We start from the raw sequence: 19,585 nt of genomic DNA on the forward strand, positions 1-19,585 counted from the left end.
ACACTGATTTGTTGTTTCACTTATTTAGGCATTCATTGGTTGATTTTTATATGTGCCTTGACCAAGGATCGAACCCACAACCTTTGTATATTGGGATGACGCTCTGACCAATATGGCTACTTGGCCAGGGCGGCATTCTTTAAATTCATAATAAGAAGAGAAATAATTACTAGATGCATCCAAATACATATTGTATACTCTTGGAAAATCAGCTGGAAAAGGTTTTGGTTATCGTAAGACCAGAGATTTTCTAAATGAGAATATAGATCCTAGAAAGAGGAAAGCATGTAATATATGAAATTCTAATTATAATCATAAATGATATAAATGAAGAGCCATTTAAATAAATGTAAATGGCCAAACAGAAAGCTTTCAGATGAACCCAGATTTGAATATATTTACAAAGGATAGCAGAGTAGCATATAACCAAGAATAAATATATATGAGAAAAACAAACAATAATTACTTAATATCTGTACTGAGTTATTTTTTTCCATCTTAAGGTTTTACACTGTACAAAAAGTCCCCAAAGTAGAGAAAAAGAAAAAAGAAAGATTTCTCTCCCCCTTTTTAAGATATGTATAGAAAAAAGAGAAAGAACCAGTATTTGGGATAGATGGTATACTATTCATAGATGACAGAAAGAAAATAGAGCTTTTCAGTTATTTTGCTTCTCCTTTCTCTTCAAGAATGACTTTAAAACTAGAAAGATGAGAACAAGTCTAGATAAGGAGGAACTGGTGACCAAGATGGATTAGAAAGTGACGAGATAAACACCTAACAACCATAAATGAGTCTGTCTTGAGGCTTTAGACATTGTTTCCGTGGTACTAAAATAACTTGCACGTTTAATGTCAAATGCATTGTGGGTTATCTGTGAGAAATTATGCAGAACAGGTCACCAGAAGATTGTGAGAAATACAAATGTCTTACTTTTTCCATTTAGGAAAATGGCCAATTTTGGAAATAACTACTCAGTAAGCCTGACATTGATTCTTAGCAGAGTCTAGTACAGTTTAGTGGAAAGTGGTTTAAGAGAATTTAGTGGTGACGTATAATGATCAGTGTGAATCAAAATCACCCCCAAAGACTCTGTCATTATAAACCATCTTCTTTTCAGTTTGAAGACAGGACCGTCCACACAGTGGGTACGCTACAAGAATTTATTGAAAGATAGCCCAACGTCTCTTATTTTCAACACAGTTTGTAACAGGATTACATTTGACATCTTTGTGAATAAGGGGACAGACTCTACTGCTGAATAGAGTTTAGTTGCAGAATAGCCAAATCCATAAAGTATTGATTAATTGCTTTGTGTAGCCTAGGTAGTGATTATACTGTTAAGATGCTGATCTCTGCTTTTTCCTGATAAGCATTTTTAATGAAATTATTAAATAAATATTGAAGTCTTGATCAGATTTCTGGAACATGTCTTGCTATCTAATTGTTGCAGAATTGAAGCCAAGATTTAGAATGATCTCAAAAGGTCAGAAGCTTGGACAGAAGTCACAAGGTCCAAGTCTGACAGCTGCATCTTACAGCCTGTGTTTTAGTTGCACATTAAGGAAATTCATGTGCAAAGCACCTGAAATTATCAGATTATGACAAATTTAATAGAGTTTGCAATATTATGCTGTTACAAAACAATTTTAAAATCCTGCTGGCATAGAATGGTTTTGTTAATAGACAGCAGTGTCCAGATGACTAGGAATTATACCATTCCTGTTCTGTGCTGGTCACTCTGCGTTTGGAGTTTCATTTTGGATATTGTAGTTTTATGAGAAGTTTGACAAACTAGAGTGTTTCTAAAAGTTGGTAATTAGGTATACTGAGTCCCTTAGAAGCCAAATAATACCAAGAGTGGTTGGCAGATTAGTAACTGATATAATCAAGGGAGAAAAATAATTGTAGCGTTTACAAGTCTGAAAGGGTTCTTAAAGAGAAGAGAAAGCTGACTAGTTTCCTATTGCCCTAGGGCAGAGGTCACAGACTGTGATGCAGGCTCCCTGACCATCTTTATAAATAAAATTTTATTGGAACGTAGCTATGCATATTCATGCATGGCTGCTCTCTCTAAAACAGCAGAGTTGAGTGATTGTGACAGAGACCATATGGCCTGCAAAACCAGGGTATTTACCACTAGGCCTTTTACAGAAAGTGTTGCGGACTTGCAAAGCTGACTGTAAGACAGTCTGAGATTTTTGTTCGCTTGTTTTGAAATAGAGCTCTTAGTCCTAGAATGGAGTTTTGTGTAAGGTACTCGACTTTTTGTCCTTTGTTGGACGGTTTTCAAGGTGAGAAATTGGAGTAGATGATTTATCATCCCCAGACTAATGGTGGGAAAAATAATCCAGTGCAGAACTAATAAGTAACTATTGTTCCTCTTTAAAAAAAAAAATATATATATATATATATTCATGCTTGGTTATATGCCACTGTTATCCTTTGTGAAAATTATTAATTGTGCAGTGATATTGTGGTTATATAAGAGAATCTGTTTTTTTGTTGTTGTTGTTTTGTTTTTTTGGTGGGGGGAATGCATGCTGAGTATTTTGGGGGTGAATTAGTGTTTTATTTGCAACTTGCCTTCAGAGTTCGGGAGAAAGTAAGTATATACACATACGTGAAACAAATACGGTAAAGTTAATTGAATGTACTTGCCTTTTTATCAAAAGTCATTTTGAAATACTATTAAACAATTTGGCCACTTTCAATGAATTTTTCTCCATTGTTTTATATAATTGTATAAAATGTAATAAACTGTGGACCAAAGAACAGAGTCGAGTTGGCATTGGCTATGAAGAATGAGGCAGGACTAAGATAAGAGGAATGGCGAGAGTGTTCCAGGTAAGAAGATCAAAAGAGGTGCTTGAATTAATAGAAGACCGATTCAGAAAAAAGTTATTTCCCCCTTTGCTGAATGCCGATCATGACCATAGAATGGCTTAAAAAAGAGAAATTTGAAAAATAGAGCTTAAACCTTTTAAAGAAAAGTTTCAAATCTGTGTAAAATCATAGTTTTCAAGAAATGGAATCTTGTCCTGACTGGTGTGGCTTGGTGGGGTGGGCATTGGCCTGCAAACTGAAAGGTTGCTGGTTCGATTCCCAGTCAGGGCACAGGCCTGGGTTGTAGCCAGGTCCCTGCTGGGAGGCGTGCAAGAGGAAACTGATGAATGTCTCTTTCACATGTTGATGTTTCACTCCTTCTCTTTCTCCATTCCTTCCTCTGTCTCTAAAAATAAATAAAATATGAAAAAAAAAGAAGAAAGAAATGGAATCTCATTTTATATCCCTCTCAATACACAGGTTTCCCTATTTGGACCCACCTAATGAGAGGCTTATTTTGGAAGCTCTTAAACAACTTTACCAGTGTGATGCTATTGACAGGTAAAAACAATAAACAAACAGAGCCTCTCCCTGCTAACCTGATCACAACAGATGTTAATCTCCATATAAAATAGAGTTCTTAATGCTCTCTTTTATGAGTAGAAAATGATTATGTGAATTGAATGGATTGTTTTACCTGAAATTAGAAATTATCTTCAGCCTTTCTTCACCACAATTCTGAATTTACAAACTGTATCATAAAACTACTTTTGTTTAATTTTGGTACTATTTCAGTGCCAGGCATTATGCTGGGTGCATCAAAACAATAAGAGAGCCTCAGTTTCTGTTTTTCGTGACTGTGATGGGGAAAAATTTGGTAACATTCTCTCATTACTTCAGGGATATCTTCCAGTGTTTCTGTAGCATTTTGTGTCTTATGTTTAACTACTTTACTCTGCATCATTGTTTAGTTTTTTTTTTGAGTATTGGCCCTTGGCAACAAGGAATTTATTATCTTTACGTTTCTCTTATCAGTGACCATAGTGTATTATGTTTCTTACATTGAATTGAATTTCTGGGGGTGATTTAGTCTAAATTATATCTTATTTATTTTGAATGAGAGTACAAATGAATATACTCTCCAAAGTAGAAAGACTTACTTAACAGGTCTTTTTCTCTGTTAAGGAGTGGCTATGTGACCAGACTGGGTTTGTCCATGGTGGAGTTTCCTCTCCCTCCGCATCTGACCTGTGCGGTTATAAAGGCTGCCTCTCTGGACTGTGAAGATCTGCTGCTTCCGATCGCAGCCATGTTGTCTGTGGAGAATGTCTTCATTAGACCTGGTGAGAAGTTTATTAAAGAGGTTCACTTTTTAATTAATTGACTTTAGTTTTTAGAACAATTTTCCGTTTATAGAAAAATTGAGGAAAAGTACAGACACATATAGTTTCTCCTATTAACATTTTTCATTACTGCAGTGCATTTGTTAAAATTGATGAGCCAATATTGATACATTATTATTAATTAAAGGGACCACTGTTTGTGTGGTGTATTTTGTGGGTTTTGACAAATCTGTAATGACACGTATCCACCAGTTCAGCATTATATAGTATAGTTTCACTGCCCTAAACATTTCCTGGGCTCTACCTATTCATCCCTTCCCTCAACCCCTTGAAACAGCCATTACTCTTTTTACTGTCTGCATGATTTTGCCTTCTCCAAAATGCCATGTAGTTGGAATCATACTGTAGGTGCCTTTTTCAGATTGGCTTCTTTAACTTAGCAATGTACATCTAAGGTTTCTCCATGTTTTTCTGTGGTATGATAGCTCATTTCTTTTTATTGCTGAATAATATTCCATTGCATGGAATTTTTTCATCCCTTTACCTTTTGAAGGGCATCTTGATTCTTTGATCATGTTTTGGCAATTATGAATAAAAGTGCTGCAGACATCTGTGTGCAGGTTTTTGTGCAGACATAGATTTTCAACTCATTGCTGAATCATATGGTAAGAATATGTTCAGATCTGTAAGAAACTGTCAGACTGTCTTCCAGGCCTTCCAAAGGTCTGCACCATGTTGCATTCCTACCAGCAGTGAGTCTGAGAGTTCCTGCTGCTCCCCAACCTCCTCAGCATTTGGTGTTACCAGTGGTTTGGGTTTTTGATCAACCTAGTAGGTGTGGAGTGGTATCTCACTGTTGTTTTAATTTGTCGTTTCCTGATGATACATCATGTTAACCATCTTTTCATATGCTTATTTGTCATTTGTGTATCTTCTTTGGTGTCTGTTCAGGTCTTTTTAAATGGGTTGTTTGTTTTCTTATTGAGTTTTAAGAGTTCTTTGTATATTTTGGATAACTGTCCTGGTATATAAAAGATATATTAGATACATGTTTTGCAATTATTTCTCTCAGTCTGTGGCTTTTCTTCTCATTTTCTTGACCTTGTCTTTTGCAGAGCAGAAATTTTTAATTTTAATGACATTCAGCTGATGAATGATTTCTTGAGTGGGTCGAGCCTTTGGTGTTTTATCTGAGGAGTAATCACCATACCCGTGGTCATCTAGATTTTCTCCTGTTATCTTTTAAGATCTGGATGTCCATTTGTTCCAGCCCCATTTGTTCAAAGGACATTTCTCCAATGGAGTGCTTTTGCTCCTCTGTCAGAGATCATTTGACTTTATTTGTGTTGGTCTGTTTCTACACCCTGTATTCTCTTCTATAGGTCTGTTTTTCTGTTCTGCTATCAATACCACACTGTCTTCATTATTGGATCTTTATAGTAACTTTTGAGTTGGATAAGGTCAGTTTCTGGCTTTTCTCTTTCCCTGTTTTGGCTAGTTTGGTTCTTTCTCCTTTCTATATAAAGTTTAGAATCAGTTTGTTGAGATCCACACAATAACTTGCTAGGACTTTAACTGGGACAGTGTTGAATCTGTAGGTCAAGTTGGAAAGAACTGACATCTTGATGGTATTGCCTTCCTATTCATGTACGTGGGATAGCTCTCCATTTATTTAGATCTCCATCATTTCACTGAGCATTTTATTTTTTAAATTTTTAAAAAAACTTTATTGGACTTATTGGGGTGGCATTGGTTAATAAAGTTGTGTAGATTTTAAGCATACAGTTCTATAATACATCCTCTGTTTATTGTGTTGTGTGTTCACCAGCACTGAGCATTTTTTGGTTACCATATACCTAGCCCTGTGGGACATGAACCTGAAAACAAACAGTTCTTAGATTTTGTTATCCTTTAACTTAGTTGTTTGAAATAGGGAATATATAATGGTCCTGGCTGACAGTTAATTTCCTTCCACTGGTAAAAGAAGATAGTATGGTGAACCTTTGCCCTGTTATAGTACATTAGTAATACATTAACCTTTTTTTACCCCTAAGAATCCAAAGAAATGGTAGTTCGGCCTTTGTACCCTTAAAGAATTGTTTTGAGGTTTTCATGTCTTTAAACTTTTGCTTCTTTCTTTTCTTGGTGTGTCAGTATGGGACACAGCTTAGTTTGTCACGTGTCAGCTTTGCGTTCTTCCAGTGGGGGTCACAACTTTTCATTTGTAAAACCAGGGAGTAGGATTAAAGTGATCTAATTCTAATAGTCTTGTAGGGCCAGAAAGAGGAAATATTTTTCCTTGTTGGTATATGTAAATAGATGAAACCAGTCTGGTATTAGCCTCTTTTTTTTTTTTGTAATATTTTATAATATAATTTTTAAAAATTTATTTATTGATATTTTAGAAAGAGAGAAAAAAACACATCAATTTGTTGTTCCATTTGCTTATGTATTCATTTGTTGATTCTTGTATGTGCCCTGACTGGGGATTGAACCTGCAACCTTGGCGTATTGGGCCAATACTCTAATCAACTGAACTACCTGGCCAGGGCCTTACAATACAATCTTAAACTTACAGAAATGTTAAAAGAATATGAATGGACTTCTTTCTACCTTTTATCTAGTTTCAGCAGATTTTAATATTTTGCTGCATTTGTTTAATTATTCTCTATATGTATAAACATACTTTTTCTTTTTCTGAATCATTTGAGAATAAATTGGAAACATTGCGCTCCCTTACCACAAAGTACTTACATGTGTGCTTACTAAGAACAAGGGTAATCTCTCATATAACCAAAGTAAAGTTATCACAGTTAGGAAATTGAACATTGATACAATACTATTATCTAGTCCAGAGTCCATATTTAAATTGTTCATTGTTCCTAGAATATGCAAAAGTAGTTTCAGAATCGCTAAGTTGTACCATTGTTAAAGGCAACCCTATATAGCTAGAGTGCAATATTTGCTTTTTTTTTTTTTAGGTAAAATTTACATGTAGTAAAATGTATTAATTGGTTGGGTGTATAATTCAGTTAATTTTGTGAAAAGCATGCACCCATAACCCACCACACCCCTGTCAAGATACGGAACAGTTTTATCACTCCAGAAAATCCCCTCAGCACTTTCTCCCAGGCAGACACCATCCCACCTCCCACATCAGCCACTGTCCTGATTTTTTTCAGGTTGCTTTCGCCTCATCTGAAACATCATGTAAATAGAACTATACAGTATGTACTTTCTGTGTTTGGCTTCTTTTGGTCAACATCCTGTATGTGAGATTCACCCATTTTGTTTTATGTAACAGTGCTTTATTCTTTTTACTGTTGAATAGCGTTTTGTTACTGTGTGAGTATTCAGTGGTCAGTCTATTATCCTGTTGACGGACATTAGCGTTTTCTTTTATCCTACTTGGAATTCATTAAACTTTTTGATTGTATAGATTAATGTTTTTCATCAAATCTTGGAATTACTTCCTCAAAAATTTTTCTGCCCTTTTCTCTCTCCTTTTGGCACTCCCTGTGCTTAATGGTGTCCCACATTTCTCCGACTGTTCCTTTTCCTCCATTTTTTCCCTCCGTTCTTGGAATTTCAGTCTCCCTTGATCTGTATTTTGCTGATTTGTTCCTCTGCCAGCCCACATCTACTATTGAGCCCCATGTTGCGAAGCCTTCATTTCAACTCCAGCAGTCAGCCACTGCCCTTGGGAGGTTGTACCGTAGTCCCTTAAGCCAGTGATGTTGTCACTCTTCACTGTTAGGTCTGTGTTGTGTGGTTTGGAGACAGTTTTCACAGTTCAGGGAGTTTATGAGTTTGTCCTATGTTGAGCCAAAGACCAGAGGCTCTGACTGTCCCTCTCCTTTGCTCCCCAGAAGGTGCAGCCTTGGGCATTTGCACAGTCTTCCATGACATGAGGACAACTATGGTTTTAACAGGTTTCTCTGATCTTCCTGTTACATTTTTGGCTGGTCTGTTTCTGTTTTACCATGCCAAGCTGTTAGCCTCCACTGATGGCTCTGTTGTTGTTGACAGTGTCCTGGGGCATAAATGGCTTTGTGGTCTGATCCAAATAAAGTTGGGCACCTCGGCAGGGGTGAGGGGTTGCCAGTCTTTGGCAGCATTTGTCCCACCTAACCCTGGGAAGAATCTCTGTGCTGTGGAGCAGGGGATCGATTGGGCCCCTGCTCTTCACTGGCTGCCCTGCCTGGGGCCTCCCTGTGGAACAGAAGCTTGCGGTGGGAGGCAGTAGGAACTTCTGACCAGTAGCCACAGCCTCCTTGGCACAAAGCCTGGCAAGATGGGATCTGTGGATATACCCTGGCTACCAAAAATGTTCTTTAATTAAGAAATTTTAGAAATACCTGAACAGCTCTAGGAAACTGGGAGTAGTGGGAGCTACCACTCAGCCACTGAACTCACTGGGCAGATCTTCTACAATACAGAGCGGTAAGGCAATGGGGGACTGCACTGTCATTAGCCGTCCCCCCTTTCATCAGCTGCTCGGCCAGGATCCTCCGCATGGAGTAGAAACTGGGGGTGAGAGAAAGGGCACCACCAGGTCAAGGTTGCCAAGGCCCCTGAATTAGCTCTGCACACACAGGTGTGGGGGGATGGCTGTCACCTATTCGAATGCAGTGCTCTCTGCGGTTCCTAATGAATTCCATAGATTCAGTCAGTCTCCAGAGATTTTGATAATTTTGACATGTTTAATAGATGTCTCTGTGGGAGAGAGGTTCTGCCTAACTCTTCACACTACCATTCCCTATATATTGTATAGCTCAAAAGCCAAACACTGCAAAAGAAATTAAGTGAAAAATAAGTCTTCCTTTCCTAAATATGTTTGCAGGTCTGACTGCTAGAGGCAGCAGCTACCACCATTTCTTATTCAAACTTAGAGAGATATTCTTGCAGTATATACATATGTGACCTAGAGCTGATTTTTAAACTTGGATCATTAAGATCTTCAGCTGCTGCAAAAAGTACCTTCAGTTTTTGAGCATGTGACTTGCTGATTATTGTTACATCCAAAGTGTGCATTGATTGGCTTTCCAGCTGCTTCTACGTGCATTTATTTATTTATTTATTTATTTATTTTTAAAAGTTTTATTTATTCTTAGGGGGAAGGAAGTGCTGGGGTTCAGCCTCGGTGTGGTCTCAGGGTCCCCGAAGCATGCACGGCTAAGGCGAAGAGACTGGAGCGAGACACCCGGTGGGGTGCTGGAGGACAGCCAGGCCTTTTGGGCCCAACTGACTCACCGAGAAAAATCAATCTTTATTTTTATAGGGGAAGTTATACAACATTCAATGCATAGTGTGATTATTAAAACAGAAACGGTTACCACAGAAATAATTTCTAAAAACACAGAAGGTTTTTACAGATCAATCATATTAAAGAAATAACCGAAAAGTACAGGAGGTCACACAGATCAACCATATTAAACAAAGGTTATTTTGACAAAGAGGGTCATTAATCAGATAGCCAATGAAGCTATATGGGCACAAACTTTCAGGTGCCAATTAGTAACTAGGTGTCTATTAAGATTCTAGGGATTGATCTAAATTAAAAGGGTGCAAGGGGTGATTTATAGATATATAAAAATCAGCTATTATCCATTAAGGTTAAATTTATCTCGATTAGGTAACTGGTTTTTTTGCCTAGGTTTTTTGATTTATACATCTTGGGGGGGGGGCATGTTTTATGTTCGTTTCCATGTATTGAGGTTATTATTCTCAACTAGAACTCCTTGCTTCTATACACTCCTGTCCAGGGTATGGGAGGGGTAGTGGCTCTAATAAATCTTAAGCTTTCAAGTGGTGACTCCCTAAGAAACATTCCTAGCAACAGCTTCCTTCAGCATTCTGGCAGTTTGTCTGCCCATAGTTTAATTTTGTCCTTAACTTCCCAGGTAGGGGAAGCAGGCAACATTAGGGTTGCTAGGGGTCTCTATTCTGTAGTCAGCAAGTCATTTCATGCAGAATCAGAGGCATTGTGCAGATTTTTTGTTATAACACACAGGTATCCCACCACCTACTGCTAGCAGGGACAGGCATACAGGAGGAGACAGACAGGAGATCCAGGCACAGTCGCCTCTGCTGTGCAGATGCGTCTCATCCAACCTGACTGTGTCAAAGGTCAGCTGTTGGTCAGCTCCTGACAAGGAAGGGAGAAAGAGAGGGAGAAAAACAGCCATGTGTGGGAGAACCATCAATTGGTTGCTTCTTGCATGCACCCTTACTAGGGACTTAGCCTACAATCCAGGCTAGTGCCCTGACTGGGAAAAGAACTTGAGACCTTTCACTTTGTCAGACGATGCCTGACCAACTGAGCCACACTGGTCAGGATTACAATATAGCTGTTTTTGAGAATGAATAATTCTATCTATACTGACATGAAGTTGCTCTTAAATAAAGTTTCAGAACATATATATACCCTATTTATGTTAAAATAAATTATTATATATGTATCCTTACAGATACATAGAAAATATCTTGGAGGACATACACTAAATATTTAACAATAAATAATTAACTAAATAATTAACAGTTAATTTTTTAAATAATTAACAATGGTGCCCTAGCTGGTGTGGTTCAGTGGATTGAGTACAGGCCTGTGAACCAAAGGGTTGCTGGTTCAATTCCCAGTAAGGGCACATGCCTGGGTTGTGGGCCAGGTCCCCAGTGTGGGGGGCGTATGAGAGGCAAGCACACATTGATGTTTCTCTCCCTTTCTTCCTCCCCCTCTTCCTCTTTCTCTAAAAATAAATAAGTCTTTTTAAAAAGAAAAATAAATAATTAGCAATGGTTAACTTGAGGATTGGTTTATGATAAATGTGACAAAGTAGAGAACATTGAATTTTTATGTAATTTCTTTACTCTGAGCAGGGTTTACTCTTATGATAAAAATGAATTAAAAATAAGTATTAAATACTATTGTAAAGGCACATGGATTGGGAGAAGTAATGTTTGTATTCTTACAAAATCTCTGAAGCGTGGTTAAAAGAAGAAAAGGAGTTGTGGGAGTAATTAGAACCCCCCTCCTGAAAAAAAAAGTTAATATAGTTCCACCTTATTCTACCCCAGAGGGTGAGAGAAATTTTAATGAGCTTGAGTAAACAAAGTGAATGTAGGCACTGGGTGTAAAGTAGGACTAAACTGCCTCTGCCACTGTCATTTTAGTTGATCCAGAGTACCAGAAGGAAGCAGAGCAGAGACATCGAGAATTGGCAGCTAAAGCTGGAGGATTTAACGACTTTGCAACGTTAGCTGTCATTTTTGAGCAGTGCAAATCAAGGTATGTGAGTTGTATGTACTGGAAATTGTCACTTTGAAATATAGCTCCAATATGTACATATTGTATGATTTTAGACAGTTAGGTTCGGTGGGGATGATATTGACCTTAAGGTATTTTTGTGAACATTAATGAGGTTTATCTATGTCAGGTGACTGTTACCTAGTAGGCATTTATTATATAATAGTTCTTTCTTCTCTCCCAGAACCTTTTCTGAAAATGACCTCAGAGAATTTTGGTTTTATATAGGTAGCTTAGATGAGAAAATGATTGGATATTTTGTTAAAGCATATGTGCATAAAAAACCCATTTACAAATAATTTTTTAATTCACTCAGAGGCACCCATATTATAATTTGTTTTCTTCAAATTCCTTGAAGTGCTTTTTCAGTAATAGGATGGGTCTCATAAAACAGCTGCCAGTTGCTTTTTATTTTCTAGTTTTGTAACAGAAATGAGGATGTGAGACTCTTTCACTTGCAGAAGATGTTTTCAGGACACCAGTATTTTTGTTTTACAGTGGAGCTCCAGCGTCCTGGTGCCAAAAACATTGGATTCATTGGAGGTGCTTATTTTCTGCGTTTCGTGTTGAAGCTCAACTTCGAGAACTGATCAGGAAGCTTAAACAGGTAATTGCTATAATGGCTTTTTTTCTTGAGTAGCATTTGGGCAAGATCCTCTGAGTACCAAAACCATATAAATGATGAAATGTTCTAGCCTGGCTTGTAGTCACAGGCGCCATTCCTAACCCTGTGTGAGCACCGAGCACAGTAATCTCTGGTCCTTCCAGGAGGTCCTTTACCCGGCCCGGGGTAGTCTCCTCACATTCCTGTGCTAGTCATACTCTGCTGAGTCCAAATCTCTCTGTGGATGCAGTTCTCTTCTCTCCTGAACTCCTGTGAACTCGAGTCATTTAGGTCTCCCTGGGCTCTCAGCTCTTTCTCTAACTCAGCGAGTTCTCTAGATTCAACTTGGGTTTTACCTTCTCTGTACCTTGATCCAAAATCTCTTTCAAGGCTGATTAAGCCGGGGCAGTTGTGGGTTTTTCTTCATTTATTTCCTTTATTTCCTAAAGATCATCATCCCTTATTGCTTGATGTCCATACAATATTTTGGAAATCATTATTTCATAAGTTTTGTCATTTTTTTGAGTGTTTGAAGCAGAAGGGTAAATCTGGTTCCTTTTATTCCATATTGGCCAGACACAGAATCTTTAGAAATGTGGACTTTTCAAAATAAAAGAATGTTTTAAATTGTTGTGTGAGATTTACCACTGTATATGTATTTTTTCCATAGCAAAGTGATTTCCCAAGAGAGACCTTTGAGGGCCCTAAACACGAAGTACTGCGAAGATGTCTTTGTGCAGGCTATTTTAAAAATGTAGCTCGAAGGTAAGGCATGTGAGCTTCAGAGACAGATAAAGAAATACTACTGTATTTGACTATAGAATTGAACTACTTAATATTAAAGATTGGTGGTTTGCTTACAGCTCTTTGGCTGTGATGATATCTATTACAGGGACCCTTTTCATAATTGTGACTTGTGCAGACCTCAGAGTGGGATATGGCTGCTCAAGTAGGGCAGGAGGGGAGTCTGAAGGACAGCTTTCCAGCCTGGGTGTCAGTGTCTACATTGAGTAACAAGGCTTGTCTTGCAGAGGGGTGGCTCTGTGTGGAGTGGGAAGGCCTAAAGGTTGAGGATGGCATCCCCGAAGGGTAGGCTGGCTTGGGTGTCAGGGCTTGAGCAGGGTGGGGAAAGCAGCACCCACATGGAAGTTGTTCAGTATTGAGGGTCAAGAATGAAGAGGGCATCTGTGCAAGGAAAGGGGTAACAGTGTTGGTGATAGAGATTCATTATATATGGAGGAATTGATCACATAGTTAATATATTCAGGATAATAGTGAAGGGAGTTGGAAATACTGAAAGGGAGAACACAAGAATTAGCTCTGTGGTGTCGGATTAGAACGTTAGGGAGTTACTGTGAACTTACGTTTTTTGATAGATGGAAGGATAGATGGATGTGGAAATAAAAACAGATGTTACTGAGTGTATATATAAAAAACATTATGTATATAAACATTTATATACATACATATCCCAACTCTAAGATGTACTGGGAACCATGATAACGCCCATATCTTGACTTGGAAAAATCATCTGCTACATGAAGGACTCACAGTTCTTTGGAGAAATAGGGCTGGGAAAGTACCAAATGAGTCCAGAACATCTTATTTTTCCAGCAAGCAAAGAAGTGATCAGTGAAGGTTGTGGCCATGTCAGCCTGAATAGGCTCCAGCTGATCAAATATGGGACATTTTGAACATCAAAATAAATGATAGTAATGGAGTATATAACCCACTGAATAAAATATGAAGCTATGTGTCTGTACTCATATAAATTAGTAACTGAGTGAATTAAAAGTTTAATGACAAATGGAGTTATTTACATCATGGAGCATATCTCTCTAAATTTTTCTAAATTGAATTAAAAAAATTCAGTGGAGTGATATTGGTTAATAAAAATTTTGTAGGTTTCAGCCCTGGCCTGTGTGGCTCAGTTGGAGCATCATCCTGTAACTGAAAAGTTGCATGTTCAATTCCCAGTCCACACATTTATAGGAGGCAACTGATCTATGCTTCTCTCTTGCATTGATGTTTCTCTCTCTCTCCCTTCCTCTCTCTCTCAAAGCAGTGAAAACATGTACTTGGGAGAGGCTAAAAAAATTATATAGGTTTTAGGTGTACAATTCTATAATACATCATCTTTATATTGTAGTGTGTGTTCCCGAGACTTCTTCCATTACCATTTATTCCCCCTATAAAATTCTTGTTAATTACAAAGGGAAAAGTATCTTCTCAGTGGAAAAGCCAGGGAGATGCTGGCTAAATCAAACAAAGTAAACATTTATTAATAGTTACGAAACAAATCAAAGTTATTTTTTTCCGATAGCATATCATGAAAACACAGCATCACTTCTGTGATATTTCTGCCAAAGATGCATAATGTGAATCTAATTATCCTGAAACAGACAAACTCACATTGATGGACATACTACAATATAATTAGCCTATGATCTTTAAAGGTGTCAGGCTCTTGGGGGTCAAAGAAAGACTGGGGAAGTATTCCAGAATGAAGCAGACTAAGGAGACATGAAAAGTAAAGGCAAATACATGATTTTTGAACTGGACCTTTACTAGGACATTTGACAAAACTGATATATTACTAACATTTAAGGATTAATGTCAGTGATATGTCAGTGTTAATTCCCTGGTTTTATTGGATGATTATGGTTATGTAGAAGAATGTCCTTGATTATAGGAAATGCACACTCACATATTTGGAATGATAGGGCATAAGGTTGGCAACTAACTCTCAAATGGTTCAAATAAAAAATATTTTTGTGCTGTACAAATATATACTGTACTAGACAGATATATAAACAAATAACACTGTCTAATCTGTGTTATAATAGAAATATATAGAGAGTGCCATAGGAAATAGATTGTGGTCACAATCGAACTGGGGCTATTATTTTGACAACTTTTTTGGAATAATATTTGTGTAGGGAAGTCTAGATGAGGATGAGAATTTGAAATTAAGAACATGAATTAGAAAAATTCATGACATGTTCTAATCATCAGATTTTAGAATAGTAAAAACCATTAATACCTTTGGAAAAAAGATAGAATATAAAGAACACTGTGTTGAAGTCAGAGGACCTGTGATTGGGGCTTTTACCACACATTAGCTCTGACCTTAAGAGGCTAGCCAATTTTTTTGACATCTTACTTTTGACCTTGAAGTACCTAGCTCTCAAAACTGATAGGTTGTTTTGAGCCTTTAGCTTGAAAGTATTTTGGAAAGTATTGGAAACAAATACAGTGTTGTTAATTTTACTACTTACTCACCAAAAGTGTTTATACTTAAATAAATGACTGTTTAAGTTGTATCATTAGTTTGAGATGAATTGGTAGAGAAGTTATACTGACAGTGGAATAAATTTAAACCTTTGTTTATAGTGCTCTTTGTAGCAGAACATATTATAATTGTTTATTGTTTGACTTAGTGCTGTACGTACTTCTTTGTTTTACTGTTACTGTGTTTCTCCTTTGGTTTTCTGGTTTTTAGATCTGTTGGAAGAACGTTTTGCACAATGGATGGGCGTGGAAGCCCAGTTCACATTCATCCTTCCTCAGCAGTAAGTACCTTATTTTTAATAAAGAGAAGAAATTTGTAACAGTATGGGAATAAGTAATATCCAAATGTCTTCTACTTTTTGCTTTGAGGTTAAATTTATTATATAAGTTGTAAAGGTATTGAGTTGGTCTATGCCTCCTGTTTGAAGCATATAGGGATTGATTCAGAAAAGTTTGGGCTAATAGTGTTCGGTTGATCTAATGTGGGATAAGGCATTTTATTGAGTTATCATCCTTAAATGAATTCTTTTATTTAGCTTCATGAACAGGAAACCAAACTTGAATGGATCATTTTCCATGAGGTATTAGTTACCACCAAAGTCTACGCAAGAATTGTGTGTCCAATTCGTTATGAATGGGTGAGAGACTTGTTACCGAAGTTGCATGAATTTAATGCACATGATTTGAGCAGTGTGGCCCGACGTGAAGCAAGAGAAGATGCAAGAAGGAGATGGACAAATAAGGAAAATGTAAAACATCTAAAAGGTGAGTGTATCACTTGTTCTAGTGATATAAGTCCAGGAAGCATATATGACCAAATTCTCATGTAATTACAGAGATACTGCTACAGTGTTTAGATTCTGGCTCTATCTATTCAGAAAGCAAAGGCTTAATTATGAGTCTCAGACTTAGTATTTTTGACTTCCTTCTTTCCTTCCAGTTAATCTTGTTTTTCTTAACCCCTCTATCCCACATTATTTTTTTTAAGATTTTATTTATTTATTTTTAGAGAGGGAAGGGAGGGAGATAGAGAGAGAGAAACATCAATGTGTGGTTGCTGGGGGTCATGGCCTGCAACCCAGGCATGTACCCTGGCTGGGAATTGAACCTGCGACACCTTAGTTTGCAGCTCGTGCTCAATCAACTGAGGGCTATCCCACATTATTAACAAGAACATATATTGAGCTTTGACCATATGCTAAAATCTTGCATTACCCCATTGAATTTTCACAATAACCTTACAAGGTAAGTACATATCCCTACTTTATCTATGAAGGAGTACCTAGCAGTGTACAATAATTTGCTGAAAATCCCATAGCTCCTAACTGGTGAATCTGGATTCTGAATCCAAAAACCTGATTCTGTCACCTGTACTGTTAATTATTATGGCATACTGCTTCCCAGTAGTACTTTACTATTTTGATTTGGTTTATAAAATTTTGTAAATTATTATCTCAGAACTTCTTTTTTTCATGAACTGTTAAGTCCCTAATTGGGAGGCATAAACAGTTGTGGTACTAATCTAGGACAGAAAGCTTAATTATTAGCTCACACACACAAAAAGCTTTTCATTTCAGTAAAGCTTTCCGAGGCTGATTGATGGAGCAGACTATATTATCCTATTTAACATCACTAAGAAAGGCAGTGGTGAGGAATTTTGCCCACGATGAGAGAGGAGTCTTTTAGTGACATTAGACACTAGGTGTTTTGTTGCTGTGTACAACTGCAGTGTATAAAGGCCTGAATGGGGCCGTTTTTCTGGCTACTCAGGCCTCCATGCTCTTATTTTTTAACTGTAGACTACATCGTTTCTTTTGAAAGGGCAGAATTTTATTTTATCTAAACATTGAAAATCAGGGTGTCTCTTTCTCTTAACATTTCTCATCATATTGAATCTCAAAACTAAAGTTTGCCTTGATAATTTGTTATGTTTTCAGATGGAATATCAAAAGAAGTCCTAAAGAAAATGCAAAGGAGAAACGACGATAAATCCATATCAGATGCACGGGCTCGTTTCCTTGAGAGAAAGCAGCAGAGGTCCCAGGATCACAGTGACACATTGAAGGAAACAGGCTAAGCAGTGAACCCTCCAATTCAGGAAGTAGGAAAAGCAGCCAAGAAATGTGCTTCTACTTGCCATTTGTGTAAGACAGCACTACCAAGAGGAGGTGGTCAGCAGCTGTTTCTAGCATAGGAGCTGAAAGCACATCCAAGCTCCTGAATACCAATGAATGGAATTTTCAAAGAAAAGATTGGGTTGCCATGGTCATAGGCAATGATATATGAAACCAATGAAAGACAATACATGTGATATTTTTCTCACTTCAATTTTGCTGGCCTTAACTGGTATCAATGCTGTCACTGAGATATTTTCAAAGAACATTGAATTTTATGTAATCAGCGTGTATTCCCTTTGCATTAAAGTATTAAAAATTATTTTCCTTAAATCTCTTTAAGGCCTTCGTGTTGCTATTAGAATAGTATTACATCAGGTTATCAGGTATGTGACTATTTCCTTCAGAAGGCTGAACATAAGAGGTTTTTACTCAGCAATACTTAGATGTCTGTTTAATTGCTACAGAGCTTTATAGATATTTAGAGAAAAGACAGTTAGTGAATAAGAAAATTGCCTATGGCAAGATTCTTGGTTGAATTACTATTAATCCTTAAATTGATTTTTCTGGGATTATACAAATTCCTTTTTATATAAAAGTATATTGTTTAAAACAGTAGCTATAGCCATTAACCAAAGGACAGATGATATATATATGTTCTTTTTGTAGCTGTCCCTACATACTCGTGTGAGCACCATGTATGTAGGTGTGACAGTGTTTCAAACAGCCCTTCCACCTGGCCTACTCTCTTGACTCCAGCTGCTTGGGCAGGACCGTATAAACACCCATGATGCCGATCTTGAGAGGGGATTTTCAAAGCAGCCAACATTACATCACCCGTGTTTCGAAGTGTAACCTTAAGGCTGATTAGTATCACACTCAGGCCACATTCAATACTTGTCCACTCTGTTGTTTACTGCCTTGTATTCTAGTTATGTATTTGTCTTTCTCCCCCACTAGATTATATGCTCCTTTTGGGCAGGGACTGTGTCTTTTTCATCTTTGTATTCTTCATGGCATCTAGCACAGTGTTCTGCACATGGTAGTCACTCAGTGTTTGTTAAATAAAGCTATTGGTGTATTTAAAATTCAAAAGGCAGTAAGTGTGTTTTTAGATTGTTTGTAAAAACTAAGAATCTGGTTTTTTATAGGTAACTAACACTTTCACATTATATCCTTTGCCATCTAAGTAGTTTTCTGTTCAATATTAGAAACCTGAAGTTTTACTGAAAAATCACACGAGGATCCAAATCCATGTGTTTGTTCTTGAAGTTAGGTGCATGGTGGTGGTTTCTCGGAACATTGGTAATTTGTTAATTTTAACGTTCTGTGTTCTAGACACCGTTTTTGCACATTTGTCTTATCAGGTTCTCTCCTGAGGTGTATGTATCAGTGCCTTCCTCAGATGTGGTGGGGGTGTATGCCGATAATGTCCTTTATAGTGTTTTCCCCAGTTCTTAGTAAGAATCATGTATTATACTTAATCCCTTTTAATTTGGAAAAGGTCCTTAGTCTTTGTCTTTTACATTTAACATTCTGACATTTAAAAAAATAACACAGGTTAGTTATTTTATAGAATGTTCTCGATTTGTGTTTCTCTTAAGACATCAAATCTGGAGGCATGTGGTATTTGCCCCTTGCTGATATTAATTTTGATTACTTGTCTAGGGTGTTTTTTATTTTTCAGTCTAGTTACTCTTATAATTAATAAGCATTTTGGGGGGATACTTTGAAATTATGTGAAGTAGCCTATTCCTTATAAATTATCTCCCTCTGAATTTATCATCAACTGATGATTCTTGCTTGAATCAGTTTCATTCTTATGGTTGTAAAATGGTGATTTTTTCCCAATTCTTTCCTACATTTATTTGTTGTTATATCATAAGGAAGAGCTTTCCTCAAAGAACTTCTGATGAACAGATGGGTGCTAGGAAGAGCCTAGATCAAGACAGAATCAGAAAGCCCAGGGGGTGTTTGTGGGAAATGGCAAGCAGGCTAGTATATTTGGTGTATGGAGTTTATGTAGGAGAGAAATAGGCTGAAAATTTTGGTCGAGGACAGATGATGAAGGCTTTGAAAGCCACACCATGGATCTGGCCCT

The 19,585-nt window shown here is 37.3% G+C and overlaps 1 protein-coding gene across 1 annotated transcript in view; it reads left to right on the top strand.

The window, feature by feature from the left end:
• The window catches only part of DHX40 (DEAH-box helicase 40), a 36,267-nt gene extending 18,446 nt beyond the window's left edge, over positions 1 to 17,821 (top strand). Inside the window, exons 11-18 of the mRNA XM_045837125.1 lie at positions 3,307 to 3,387; positions 4,012 to 4,169; positions 11,343 to 11,457; positions 11,974 to 12,082; positions 12,750 to 12,844; positions 15,582 to 15,651; positions 15,907 to 16,135; positions 17,308 to 17,821. Coding sequence (XP_045693081.1) covers positions 3,307 to 3,387; positions 4,012 to 4,169; positions 11,343 to 11,457; positions 11,974 to 12,082; positions 12,750 to 12,844; positions 15,582 to 15,651; positions 15,907 to 16,135; positions 17,308 to 17,447 — 997 coding nt within the window. The 3' untranslated portion in view covers positions 17,448 to 17,821. The remainder of the gene's footprint in view (positions 1 to 3,306; positions 3,388 to 4,011; positions 4,170 to 11,342; positions 11,458 to 11,973; positions 12,083 to 12,749; positions 12,845 to 15,581; positions 15,652 to 15,906; positions 16,136 to 17,307) is intronic.
• The last annotated feature ends 1,764 nt before the right edge of the window (positions 17,822 to 19,585 follow it).

The sequence above is a fragment of the Phyllostomus hastatus genome, unplaced genomic scaffold (genome assembly GCF_019186645.2).
Source record: "Phyllostomus hastatus isolate PE091 unplaced genomic scaffold, TTU_PhHast_1.1 phas_contig_210, whole genome shotgun sequence".
NCBI lineage: Eukaryota > Metazoa > Chordata > Mammalia > Chiroptera > Phyllostomidae > Phyllostomus > Phyllostomus hastatus.